At 54.0% G+C, this 13,007-nt stretch overlaps 2 protein-coding genes across 13 annotated transcripts in view; both read left to right on the top strand.

Annotated features, from left to right (window-relative positions):
* Window positions 1-13,007, top strand: part of CFAP61 (cilia and flagella associated protein 61) — a 104,155-nt gene that overhangs the window by 75,727 nt on the left and 15,421 nt on the right. For all 12 annotated transcript variants that reach the window (XR_011676841.1, XR_011676830.1, XR_011684407.1 and 9 more), the window contains 2 exons: window positions 5,350-5,440; window positions 7,883-8,018. Coding sequence is in view for 7 of the 12 variants with exons in the window: in XM_071417136.1 (XP_071273237.1) it covers window positions 5,350-5,440; window positions 7,883-8,018 (227 nt within the window). In the remaining 5 variants the exon portion in view is untranslated. The remainder of the gene's footprint in view (window positions 1-5,349; window positions 5,441-7,882; window positions 8,019-13,007) is intronic.
* On the top strand, window positions 9,501-11,696 carry INSM1 (INSM transcriptional repressor 1). Its single transcript, XM_071417698.1, is given in 2 exon segments — window positions 9,501-9,558; window positions 9,561-11,696. Coding segments are annotated over 2 exon segments (1,437 nt in total). The 5' UTR covers window positions 9,501-9,515; the 3' UTR covers window positions 10,955-11,696.

Raw genomic sequence — 13,007 nt, 5'->3', positions numbered from 1 at the left:
GTGGTGCAGTTTCACAGTGTCACCCCCTGACGTCAGCAGGTCCCTGCAGCAGCCCAGGGGAGGCTGGGTCTGGGCCAGCAGGAGCAGTGTTACCCTCAACAAGGTCTGGAGCCAGTGGCCATTTTTCCAGAACAAGAATTGCAAGAGCAGTTGTCCTTTGCTCTGGTTTGCCATTGCAGTAATGTTTAAAAGGGAGCTGTAAACCACGAGTTTTAAACCTGTCGTCTTCCAAAGACAAGACACTGCAGGTTCTGTGAGAAGAGGTAAAAAAGCACAGGCTTCCCCTCCAGGGTTTGCTTCTCAAAAGGGACAAAAGAAATGTCAGCCTGTGAATTTGTGAGCACTGTTGTTTCTTTGTGAACCTGCTCGGTGGATTCGCTCACAGATTTGTTGTCCATAAGGCTGTTGGTGTCACTAATTACCAGGTGAGAGCAGTAACAGAGTCCTGGATCACTGAATTTAACAGGAGATACTCGAACACCTGGACAAGCAGGTGTTCAGGGAGCAGAACTGCAGAGCAAGGCAGTAAAGGCCCTTCTTGCTACAAACAGGCTGTTGGTTTGCATTTGCTGTTCAGCAGTTGTAGGTGAATGCTGAGACATTGCAGGTCAGGGAATATGTTATGTCCTTTGTGCTGAAGAACAATGCTCTCAGGTGGTGCTCTAGGGGATTTTACACAAATTGGTCTTGCTTTTTACCTGTGTAAACAAGCTGTCTTTTGAAATTATTGGTCATATGAATGCAGGAAATGCTCAGTGGAGCATATAAATATATTGCCTTTAATTTAACACACTATGATTCCTGGTCCAGCTATCCAAGGTATATCAGGAAACATTTTGTATCTTTTGCTGGTATTACCATATCTTTGTAATTAAGAGTCTTAAAGACATGCATACCTTCTTCTCAAAACAACACATTTTGAATTTTCCTGGCAAGATGGGATGTTCCATCTTTTGTGCTTGTGTTGGAGAAAAGACTTTTGTTCATCTGCAAGCTGTGGTTGGGAAGTATTATCAGGATGGCCTGAAAATGGAAATTGCATTGCATCCCATCCCTCCACAACACTTTACTCTTCCCACTCCTGAGAAGTGGAAGTCCCTGCTCTGTGTAGGCACTCCTGGCGTAATTGTGTTCCACTTGAGCCCATGTCAGCTGAACAGCTTCAATCTCCTCTGTGCTTGTTCTCCTGGGGTGATTCCTGGGATGTGTGAGCAGCAGCCTTTCCCTGCCTGACTGGGCTCCCAGCTTTGGCTATCATGTGCCAAAGGCATCACTGAGAAACTCACTGAGAGGCACCACCAGAGCCATCCACATGGGCTGGAGAATGACTTTGTATGTCCTGAAGTCTGAGGATTTGAGAAGGGATAGAGTATCTTCCAGATGAACAGCCTGGAGAATTTTGCATTCCAAGCATTATATTTCTTTTTAGAAAAAAAATTCAACCTAGGAAGGTGAATGTCTATCTCAAAAATTCCCTGTCTTGTACAAAGCTTGGGAAGATACAGAGAGGAAAGGAGACTCTCCAATCCTTACAGATTACCAGGAGATTAAGTTGATCAGTGACTCTGCTTGTATTGTGTACTAAAAGCCATAGTGCTGCTCTGTGTGTGCTCACAGTGCTGGTGCTGAGGGCACAGATATCACCAAAGGGGCACTGGGCTTAATGGCACCAAGGGCAGGGCACTGGTGACTCGTGGATGGCTTTAGGAAGAAACAAATGGGATTTCAAGAGATCTGTATTCAGGATTGCTTAGAGACATTGAGAGCTGCAGATTCAACCCACATCATAGGCTCTCAGAGTTTCTGAACTTCCCTTGAGTGTGTGTATTAGTGGAAAAATGGGTAGGAGGGATGCAAGGAGTCTAATTTGGGTGTGTTGTTTCCCTCCATGCAAGTCGTGAGTAGCAAGCATAAAAAGAGATATGGACACATCATCCTCCAAACCTGTAGTCAGTGACACTCCAGTCTGAAGAGGGATTTCTCAAAGGCACCATCACAAGATGCCACCTGCCCTTTGAGCAGTGGAAAATCCCCTCCTCACCCCAGCCTCCTTGCAGCAAGAAGGCACCAGAGCACAGGCACAGCTCAGGGGCCAGGATTGATCCCTGGAACTAGACCCAGAGCATGGGGCATTTGGCATGGACAAGCTCCCCTGCAGGTAGGGGATGTACCACAGAGCTTAAATCACTCATCCCTTTTTTTAATCTTTATAACTTCCTTTTTGTTTCATCCTTGCATAAAACAAGGGTGTTATTCTGAAGGTTTTTCATTCAGTTTTAAAGATTTTCTGGCTTCACACCTTGCTGCCAGTGCTATATCCCATTGCCACCAGACCTGACCCAGTTGGCAGGTCAGCGTTGGGTCCTTGCTTGGTCCAGGACATAGAACAGTCTTCCACAGGGGGAAGACTTCTTCTCCAAATGTGGTGTGTTCCTGCAAATGAAATGGAGAGTGATTCTAAGCAGCTCTCAGATGGACAGCCATGGGTACACTCCATTTTTGCTTGCTAGCACTGCCCAGCTCTGTCCATTTTATTTATCTCTTGCAAAGAGAAAGATTCTGTGCCACAAAATATTTCCTTCCTCCTTGCCTCTCATCTAATGTAGGCTGCACCTCACAAATGAGGCAGAACAGACTTGAAATGTTGTTTGTCAATGAAAGGTGAGACCAGCTCCTTAGCAACACAGAGGATGTTGTTCATTGTCTTCTGCAGGAGCCCATTCCATCCCACCCGTCACAAACGCCTTCCCGCAATCGCTGTCATAGCCAGAAAGGCTTCCAGCAGGGATCCCCGCTAGGAAGTGACCAAGTTTGCACACCCCTTATGTTCCTGGCAGACACTGTCATCTTGTACACATTTAGCCTGATCACTCTGGCAGGTTATGAAAGACTAAATGGTGCAAACACATGTGGCAGATGCCGTTCTTGTGATAGCGGAGGAGCCGCTGAGCCCCTGTTGGGAGTGTGCCAGCTCCGTCTCGTACACTGAAGAGCTTTATACTTTGAAGCCTTCCACGGCTTGCCCTGAGGGACTGCTGCTGAAGTGGTAATAAAATTCAGAATGAGCCTCAGAAAGTCAACTTGTTGGTTTCAAACGGGGTTTTTCAATATTAAGCTTCCCTTTAGCAGCCATATGTAGAGCTGCTCTGTCAAAAACACCGTGTACCCCCCCTGAGAAAGGTGATTGGAACTGAAAAGATAAATAGATGGAAGCACAGAGCCGGCAAAGAAAGTGAATTGTTTGTGTGAGCTGAATCTCCAAATGGCCCTTAGTGTTCTTGAGGTGAAGGGAAGTGAAGGAAGTCTGGGAGTAAATGTTGGTTACTAGGAGCTCCTTCTGGCAGTCTATCTACAAAATATGGACAAGGCATTCTCTGCTCCCCAAAACCAGGCAGTTTATTTGCATTAAATCTTGCATTTAAGATTCCAAAGTGGGTGGCACATTTCAGGTTTTGAGCTCCAAATCTGTGGATATTGACCAGAACAGTAAAGTTGTGATTATAGATAGAGCTGGTGACAATAGCAGGAATATGTAGTGCCCCTGAAACATTTATAAAGAGCATTAAGTGCAACACCTCAGTGAGGCAAGTGAGCCCCTTAACTGAGGTAAGGCAGTTGAGAAGGTTAGACCTCAGTTGAGAGGGGAAATCATCTGCTCAGGATTATAGTCTTAAGATGCCAGCTTGAAGACAAAACATTTGGCCAGCAGAACATGGCTTTTACCACAGCATATCAGTAAAAATAGTCTTTAATTACCTTAATGTATTCTTGTGTAACACCCTCCTTTTTCTCTTTGCTATTTATTATCAATAGTGAGTTAAAGGTTAGTGTTGGGTGGGGTTTTTCTTCTGAAATTGAAGAGGTTTTAAATGTTAGGGGATATTGTTATTTTCTCCAGCTCTCTGCACACTTTTGGGGTGTGCAGTTACTGAAAAAAAGGATCCTTAAAGCTGAGCTCATCCTAACCTGCATATCTAAATGAACAGGCAAGCATCAGTCCCAGCAACTCCTGGGCTAGGCAGCACTTTATATAGCAAGGATATGATGCTTGGAATGGTGTCCATAAATATTTATACTGTGAAAAGGTCTGTGGGAGAGAGAGAGCCCTGCTGTGCTGCAGACCAAGCAGATTCCAAGAGGCAGCCCCAGGCAGCCTGGCACTCAGAGGGGAATAAGGGTGCTGGGGCAGAGAGGGACCAAGCACGTGGACATCCAGCCAAGCTGTGCCAGGTGCACAGAGCATTTTAATGGGTGTGAGGGAGAGCTGAGGTGTCTTTGGAGCAGGAGGAGGAAATCCTGCCCTTGGACATGGAGGAAGTAAAATCTGCAGAGAGGAAACTGCACATTAGTTCTCTGTGGACAGGTATCTCAGGATTATTAAATCAGTGTGGCGTGTTTAAGTTGCCTTATGCAGGTGCTCACTTAAAGGCCACACAGCTGAACCAGGTGAGAAGGTTCCTGTGCTCCAGAGGGCAGTGCCAGGGGCTGCTGCCATTCCCAAGGCATGAGTGTTGGTGGCAACCACACAAATTCCCCCCTCTCCCAATTTCCTGGGTGAGCCTGCTGACATCTGCTCAGTGATTATGAAGATGAGCACAGGGCACCTCCTGACCACTGTGAGCATTAACAAGAATTACACTCCCAGCATCTTACCCGAGCTGTAAAATTTATCTTTCATTATAGAGAGAAGTAAATCACAGCTTTGTAATCTGGCTGCCCCCAGTTATATTTATAGCCATGAGGTTCTACAGGGAGCAGTGCCCTCTCCATCCTTTTCCTCCTTTTTCATGGAAGAATGCTGCTGTGAATGCTGTCACTGGAAAGAAAAAGTTACAAGAGCTTCCTCCTAGAATCGGTTCAATTTAGCTTCATCACACTAGTGCAAAGAACATATTGCAGTGCTGTGGTGGCCTGTTTTTCTGGCTTTTATTAATCCAGAAACCTTAATGATGAACAACATTTGTGTCATTGTCTACACAAATTTAATTTGTTTATGCAGTAGTTCAGTTAATCCTGCAATCTGCTTTTCTCAAATGAGGACAGATAATGGAGACACCGTTCTTTACAGGTCTTCAGGCTTTTAAATTCTGATAAAATCAGGATTCTTCACTGGGTCTTGCCACAGCTCTGAATTAAGCCACTTTAAATGTAATTACTGAAGCTGGCTGTACATCAGGAACATCCATTAAAAGAATTGATTGACCATGCTGTTACAAGGAGGCATTTTATGAACAAACGATCACGATGGGTCCAGAACTGTAATTTATAAAGGCAAAAAAGCAGGTAAATACTTTATTAGTGGTTAATGAGAGGTTCACAAGATAACTAAATTTCTTCTTTTTTACCCAGCTACTTCAGGGAACCTTGGTCCTTGGCCATCTATCACGATCGGTTTATCGATCTGCAGAAGGAACTGCACCAAATCCTGATGTCAGAAGAGGTAAGAAAAATGACTGGCGACTGCATTTTATTATTTAGGTAATTTGTTGGTGTTGGTCACTTTGATTTCTGCTCCCATCTGTATCCTGAAGCTTTATGTTTCTGTTTACCTCTCTCTTCGGAGAAGCCAGAGCAGACTGTGTACCTCACAGGGGGGGGGTCACCATGTACAGCACAGTATTCAGTTTTCTGCTTTGGGTGTATTCTCAAATCTGCCAGTAGAACTCGAACTTGTTTTGTTGTCCATGACTGAATCTTTGCATTACAGCTGCAATTTTGTACAAGTGGAATCTGGAGCCTGGCTTATCCACGTATCCCCCTTGGGTTTAGGAGTGTTCCCTAATAGGAATATGCTACGGGCCATCCTACACCTCTCGCAGCTGAGCTTTGGGTAGGTTTTTCAACACCTACCCACAGGGAATGGCTTTTGTAGTCCAAAGGGTGAAAGCAACTGGCTTTTTCAGTGATAAGTGGATTTCCTGAGTAAGGATGGAATTAAAATGTTTGCTAATGCTGTTTTACAGCTTTGGCCCTAGCACCATAACAGAGGCATAAAGCCTCAGCAGCCAGGAACTGCCTGCCCAAAATCCAAAGTCACTGTGCTCCATGGGGAGAACTAACAACAACAGCAGGTGTCAGGCAGCCCCTAGAGCTGCCTTCCCCACCTCCTGAGGAACTTGTGGCTGATCCCAAACAGAGTTTGTGGTCTGATTTTGGTGCTTCCAGCCCACTACCCGGGACCAGTTCACCCTGTCTCTGCCCACACTGTTCTGTCTTTGTTAAACCCCATGTGGTTCCAGATGGTGGCACTGGCTTTTAAACATGTGCTCACTGAGTTTTTAACTGTGCAGAAAACGAATGGAAATGAGTGTAAATGGAGGCAGGGTGGCAGGAGGAAGTGGAGCCCATGGCCCACCCATCTCCAGAGCCCAATGCTGCTGTATCCCAGCTGCAGCCACATGTGCTCAGCCCTGCCTTGTCCCCAAAGGGCTCAGAGCTATTTGCCTCCTCTTTTTCTGACCCAGAAAGGGCCTTGGTGCAGTTTAATTTGGGTTCTCTTGGAAGACCTTTATAAAAGAGTACAAAATTAAGTTTTGTGCAGAATGAGGGGCCTGATGTGAAGTGTTTTTCTTGCCATCATTCAAACTTGCTTGTCATGCTGTAAATGTGAACAACTTGAGAGAGAGGGGAATTTGTGCCCTACAAATGAAGGACACACTTGCCTTACCCTGTCTTTGTGGCAGCAGTCCTGACACAGAGAGTCTCCCTGCATGGCCTGGAAGCAGCTCTGTGTGAGTCAGGATTCCTGTGGACATAGGTGATGGTATCTCCATCTGAATGAAAATTTGGCATTTTGGACTTTTATTTTTTTTCACAGTGATTTTAACTATATTTACTAAATGTCACAGTTTATGTTTTCATTGGGTGTTCATTCTGGGCACATTCCCAGATCCAGAGCAGGTACCATGTGCTCTTGGAGTATCTCTTAAATGCCTCAGGACTGGTTGTATTTCTGTATGAAGTAAGAGACCTACTGTCTTTGCCTCCTGATGCTCATATTCTAGCTCATTTCAGCATGCAGAAAAATTACTAATGAAGTGTAAAAACGAGGGAAAGAGATGTTTAAGACCTGTGGGCATAAATGCACAGAAGTCAGATATTTCTGGTTAGTTTCCAGAGAAAATGGGAAGTGAAAAAAGAGAAAGTGTCCTGCAATGGGGATAAAATTTACAGAAATATTTGCTAATGGAAGCACTAACTGCACAGACGCAGAAAAGCCAGTTCTGTTCTGGGGACGGGCTGTGCATTTAGCCTGTGTTGAAATTGTCACCCGAGGCTGCCCTGGCAGCGCGGGGCTCTGGCAGGGCCGCTGGCACGGGCCATGTTTACCCCTCGGGGATCGCAGCCATGTGTTTGTGGCGGCGTGCGCAGCCCCGGCGATGCAAACATGCAGATGGCAGGGCTGGGGGCTGCACCTCCATCAGCTGCTGGATGCTGCCTGCCGCACGCCCTGGGCACACGTGCCGTGCCAGAGCTACCGGAGCAGCACTTGTGCTCCGTCAGGAATAATGGCCTGGTGCTCTGGCTGCAGCTGGGCCGTGCTGAGGCTCGGTTAAAAGCCACAGTAAATATAGGGCTTGGAGGGAGGGCGGGAGTGAAGGGGGAAGTGTGGAATTCCTCTGGCGAAACCCCTGACAGGGCTTCCACACGGGTTTGTTCCACACAACCCTTGCACCTGTGGCTGGGTATTTGTGAGGGAGAGGTGAACAAACAGTCGAGCACCACCGGTCCCAGGGTGTACTCAGTGTGAGCCCCACTCCATACCCCACTGCTGCCTGTATCCTAGCCCCGACATGTTTTGGGACCCCGCTGCCACGCTCCGTGTCTCCGGAGTGTGCCCCGAATCCCGTTTGTCTGTTTATCTGACAGCTCTGTCCTGCAGGTGCCCGGGCAGCAGCCTAGGCTGAAACCCGGCCGACCATCACTTCGGGAACCCGTCCTGCGCTACCTGCGCCACCACCGCGCCCAGCTGCCCATGTACGCCCCGACTGATGCCTACAGACTGCTCCCGCCCGCAGGTAGGAGAGAGGCAACGGGGTCTCGGTGCGCAGTCCCCGCGGTGGGCAGGGGGGTCTCGGTGCGCAGCCTTGGCAGTGATGGGGGTCTCGGTGCGCAGGGGGGAATCTCAGCACGCAGCCCCGGCAGTGATGGGGGGGTCTCGGCGCGCAGCCCGTCGGTGAAGGGAGCTGTCGGTGCGCAGCCCCGTCGGTGAAGGGGAGTCTCGGTTCGCAGCCCCGGCGGGGAGGCGGCGGCGGCGCGTGCCCGCGGGGCCGCAGCTGTATGCTAATGCGCCGCGGGCCGCCCGCCCCGCCCCGCCCCGCCGCGCCGCACGCCTGTCCCACCCGGGCGGGCGGGGGCGGCCCCTCGAACCCCCCCCCCCTCCCTCCCTCCCTGCCCCGCCGCCTGTCCCGGCCCGCCGGGGGGGTGTCCGGGGGAGCGGCGGCCCCCGCGCCCCCCCGCCCGCCGCCCTTTGTGCCGAGGGTCGCGCAGCTTTATGCTAATGACGCGCACAAAGGCGCGCGCGGGGGGGCCCCGCTCGCTCGCGTGCCGCCCGCGTGCCCCGCGCCCCCCACAAAGGGCCCGGCGGGGGGCGGGGGGAGGGCGCTGCCCGCACGCGCCCCCGGCCTGGCGGCGGCTCCGCTCCCCCCCCCCCCCCCCCCCCCCATCCCCCGGTCCCGCCACCTGCGGGGCGGCCCCGCGACCCCCCGCGCGCAGCCCCGCGCCGCCGCGGACAAAGGGCTGCGGGAGCGGGGCCGCGGCCCGGGGCTCTCCCCGCCACGGCTGCACCTGCCGCATCCTCGGGGGCTTCGGGCGTCTTTGCTTAGGCACCGAGCGCAGGGAGCGGGGACCCTCAGCCCGTTCCCCGTCGCGCCTCGTACCCGACGCGCTGCGGTTCGGGCTGAAACCGAGCGCCGCCGTCGCCGTCCCTGTCCCTGTGTGTACCGGGAACTGGGCCTGACCCGTTAGGGTCAGAGTAACAGGTTCGGTTACCAGCGGGCCGGGGCTGTGGCTCCGCCTGCCCCGACCCCGCAGCAGCGCGGAGTTGTTCCGTTCGCAGGCTTGCCGGCTCGGCCGGGCCCTGGTGACCCGTTCGTTATTCCTCCCGCTCGGGCAGACCCGTCGCTGGCCACCTGCTGCCGCCGCTGGGCAGCACCCCCGGCGGGCAGCCCCGCTCCCCTCTGTGCCGCCGCCGCCACAAGCGCCACTTTCGCCTCGTGCTGCGCCGAACTCCCCTCTCCCCACGCCCCGGTGCCGGCCGCCCCCGCAAACAGTCGGCCCGCCGGGAGCGGACGGTGCTCCGTGCCGATCTCGCCGGCGGCGCGGCCCGGGCTGGCGGGCGGCCCGAGAGCACCACCCGGTGCCGGCCCCGCTGCCGGCGCGGGGGGCGGCACACAAAGGCCGCGCGTGCCGGGCGGGCGGGGGCGGGGCCGGGCGTGTGCCGGTCCGGGCTCAGGTGCGGCCGCGCCGCCGCCGCCGCCGCTGATTGGCCCGTCCCGCCGCCGCCGGCCCGAACAATGGCCCCGGCCCGCTTAAAGGCGGCGGCGGCCGCGCCGCGGGCAGAGCTAGCAGCCTCCGTCGTGGCCGCCGCCGGCCCGGAGCCGGCGCGAAGATGCCCCGGGGCTTCCTGGTGAAGCGCAGCCGGCGGCCCACCCCCGTGTCCTACCGGGCGCGCTGCTGCCGCGAAGCCGCCGCCGGCCCGCCGCTCCCCACCGGCGCCGCCCAGCCACCCGCCTGCCCCGCCGCTCCGCCGCCCCTGCCGCGGGACTCGCCGCCGCCGGTGCCGTTCGGGACGCCCGATGCTGCCGTGCAGGCGCTGTACAGCCCCACGCGGCCCGTCAGCAGGGACAAGTACCTGGAGCGCGGCTTCAGCCTGGGCTCGCCCGTCTCAGCCGAGTCCTTCCCCGCGCCGGCCGTGCCCGGCACCATGGACCCGATCCTCTTCGCCCCGGCTGACCTCAAGCTCTGGGCCGCTGCCGGCCACGCCGAGCCGCCCGCCGCCCACCCCGGCCCCGGCGGAGTCCCCGCGCCGCCCGCCCCGGCCGCGCCGCCTGCCTCGGGCCGCCCGCTGCCCGCCAAGCGCCCGCCGGGTGCCTCCGAACCCGGGCGGCAGAAGGCCCCGTCGGGCAAGAAGACGAAGGCGATCCGCAAGCTGACCTTCGAGGACGAAGTGACCACCTCGCCCGTGCTGGGGCTGCGCATCAAGGAGGGCCCGGTGGAGGTGCCGGCCAAGGCGCGGGGTGGCTGCGCCCGTCCGCTGGGCGAGTTCATCTGCCAGCTCTGCAAGGAGGAGTACGGGGACCCCTTCGCGCTGGCGCAGCACCGCTGCTCCCGCATCGTCCGGGTGGAGTACCGCTGCCCCGAGTGCGACAAGGTCTTCTCCTGCCCCGCCAACCTCGCCTCCCACCGCCGCTGGCACAAACCGCGTCCGCCCGCCACCAAGAGCGGCCCCGAGGCGGGCCGGGCACCGGCCGCGGGCCCGGGCACGGCCCCGGCCGAGGAGACACCGAAGGAGGCGAGCGGTGGCAGCGGCAGCGAGCGGGACACACCGAGCCCCGGCGGAGCCTCGGAGGCGGGCTCCGAGGAGGGGCTCTTCGAGTGTCCCCGCTGCGCCAAGCGGTTCCGCCGGCAAGCCTACCTGCGCAAGCACCTGTTGGGGCACGCTGCACCGGCATCCACGGCAGCCCCGGTACCCGCAGCGGCCCCGGAGCCCAGCGCCGAGGAGCTGCCTGCCGCCGAGTGCCGCCTCTGCCCCGTCTGCGGGGAGACCTTCCCCAGCAAGAGCAGCCAGGAGCGGCACCTGCGCCTCCTGCACGCCGCCCAGGTCTTCCCCTGCAAGTACTGCCCGGCCACCTTCTACAGCTCTCCCGGCCTCACCCGGCACATCAACAAGTGCCACCCCTCGGAGAACCGGCAGGTCATCCTGCTCCAGGTGCCGCTGCGCCCTGCCTGCTGAGCCGCCCGTGCCTTCCCCGCCGCCCCGCGCTGCTCCCCCGGGGCCGCCACACGATTAGCTTTAATACGGCTTGTGACCTGCTGGAATCTGGCTTTACACTTACCTTCCCGGGGTCTCTCTCTTCTTTTTTTCTTTTTTCTTTTTTGTTATTTTAATTTTTTTTTAAATTTTGTTCCTTTGCTCTGTTTTTTATCGATGTGAACAGATCAAACTGCTTGAGAGAAACAAGCGTTTCCTTTAGTGTAGCCACAAATGCCTTGACTCTGCTGTTGATGGTCTCCAGAAAATGCTGTAGAAACTGCCTTAACTGTGACATGCCAACTTTCTGTTTCTGTTCGTTTGCCCTTTCTAAGGTAGCTCATGAGTTGTCTATCTGTATATGTTGGTTTGAGTAATTATGTTATTTATTCGTTATTTATTTATATTAATTATGAAGATTGATATTATTTGATTGCAGATATTCTAATGCGCTTTTTTGTCTCCCCACCTGCCATTTCACTGTGCGTTTTAGAAGATCTTTTTTTCTTAAGGGATCTGCTAAAAAGGTTTTAACTTTTATACCTAGAATAACACATGATCTTAACCATTTTATCCCGTGCAACCAACAGCTCTTACTTTTAGATGCAATCTCTTTTTCTACACACATTATTTTCTTAACTGTTAGCTATTTATAGAGTGCTTCGATAGAACTGTTTCAACTGTATAATTATTTACTATTCGAATAAAATATTTTCAAATTCAAGCATGCCCCCACCCCTCCTGCTTCTCCCTGCCGGGCTGGCCCTGGGGGCTCGGGGAGGATGGGGTGGAGGGGGCTGGCACCCGGCTCTGCACTGCAGCTGGCAGGGTGCCTCCATAGGCACCAGCCTGCTCTGCGCCGTTTGATGAGATTAATTAAAAAGGAATTAAAGGGAGGAGAAGAGCAGGGTGCAGCGTGGCTGCTCTGGGGGAAGGCTGCCCTCTGAGCAAAGGGGTCCCCTGGCTGTGGGCTGGAGCCCCAGCCCTGCCCCTGCTCTCTGGCCACCTTTGGGCACAGCCTGCCCTGTGCTCTGCTGCTGGGGAGAGCTGCTAGGTGCCTTCCCTGGAAGGTGTTGCAGGGAAAGCTCGAGGAGAGGCAGCACCTGTAAGTGGAGAACTTGTAGAAATCCCTGCGTGTGCTCAGTGCTGAGGCGTGGGGCTCGGCAGGACAGCATCACCCTGCTTTGGCCATGAGCTGTGGAGCTGGTGCAAGGAAGGCCAGGCGTTTCTCTGCTTCTTGGCAGGGCTGGAGCCAGCTCCTGCCTGGTCCTTTGTGCCCTGCAGCAGCAGCCTTTGGTAATTGCATGTATAGATATATACATATCTATGCGGATAGATCTATCTCCAGAGCTTGTGTTTGGATGTGGGAATCTTGACGGGTTTGGTCAGAATTGTTGTAAAATCTGTGTAAGTGGGGAAGGTGCATGCTGGGTTTGTGAAACCCCTCTCGCAGACAGGTGTTGTTTGCACCTATAGGATCTCCCCCTTTGCCAGCAGGAGCAGGTACAGAACCAACTTCACGGCATGCAGGTCTGCTTGGCCAGCCCCAGGAGTAAATTCCTGCTCCCAAACTGTTGTGTGTGAAGGGCCAGGGGGCTGTGAGGGCTTGGTGTGGGCATAGGGGCTGCTCTGTCTTGGAGTAGCAATGCTTTGGGGCTTTGGTTCCCTGGAAGAGGTTTCCAGCCTGTTCCTGCCATCTCTCACCTAAAGACTCCTAACCCTGATTCACTGTGGGAAAGACAGGTGGTGGAGCTTCCTGGAGGAAAGTTTCCAGGAACTGGCTGAGTATTTTATGATAAAGCAAAGCTTGTAGAGAAAGATTTGTTTGGGGTTTTCTTGGTTTTTGGTGGTTTGTTTTGTTTTGTTTTTTGGGTTTTTTTTTTTTGTTCAGTCAGGCTGAACAGTACCAGTGTATGGGTATGCTCCTGTTGTCTTGATTCCTAGGAAACTGACTTGGTAGTACCAGGGCTGACTTCAGACCTAGGCAATGCTGTGGTTTTAGCTGTAAATCAATACACTGGAAAAGAGCACAGCC

This window comes from Agelaius tricolor, unplaced genomic scaffold (assembly GCF_023055355.1).
Source record: "Agelaius tricolor isolate 1412-34295 unplaced genomic scaffold, bAgeTri1.0.p SCAF_1, whole genome shotgun sequence".
Classification (NCBI taxonomy): domain Eukaryota; kingdom Metazoa; phylum Chordata; class Aves; order Passeriformes; family Icteridae; genus Agelaius; species Agelaius tricolor.
Note: the sequence above shows the minus strand (reverse complement) of the source record. Positions and strands in the feature narration are given on the sequence as shown.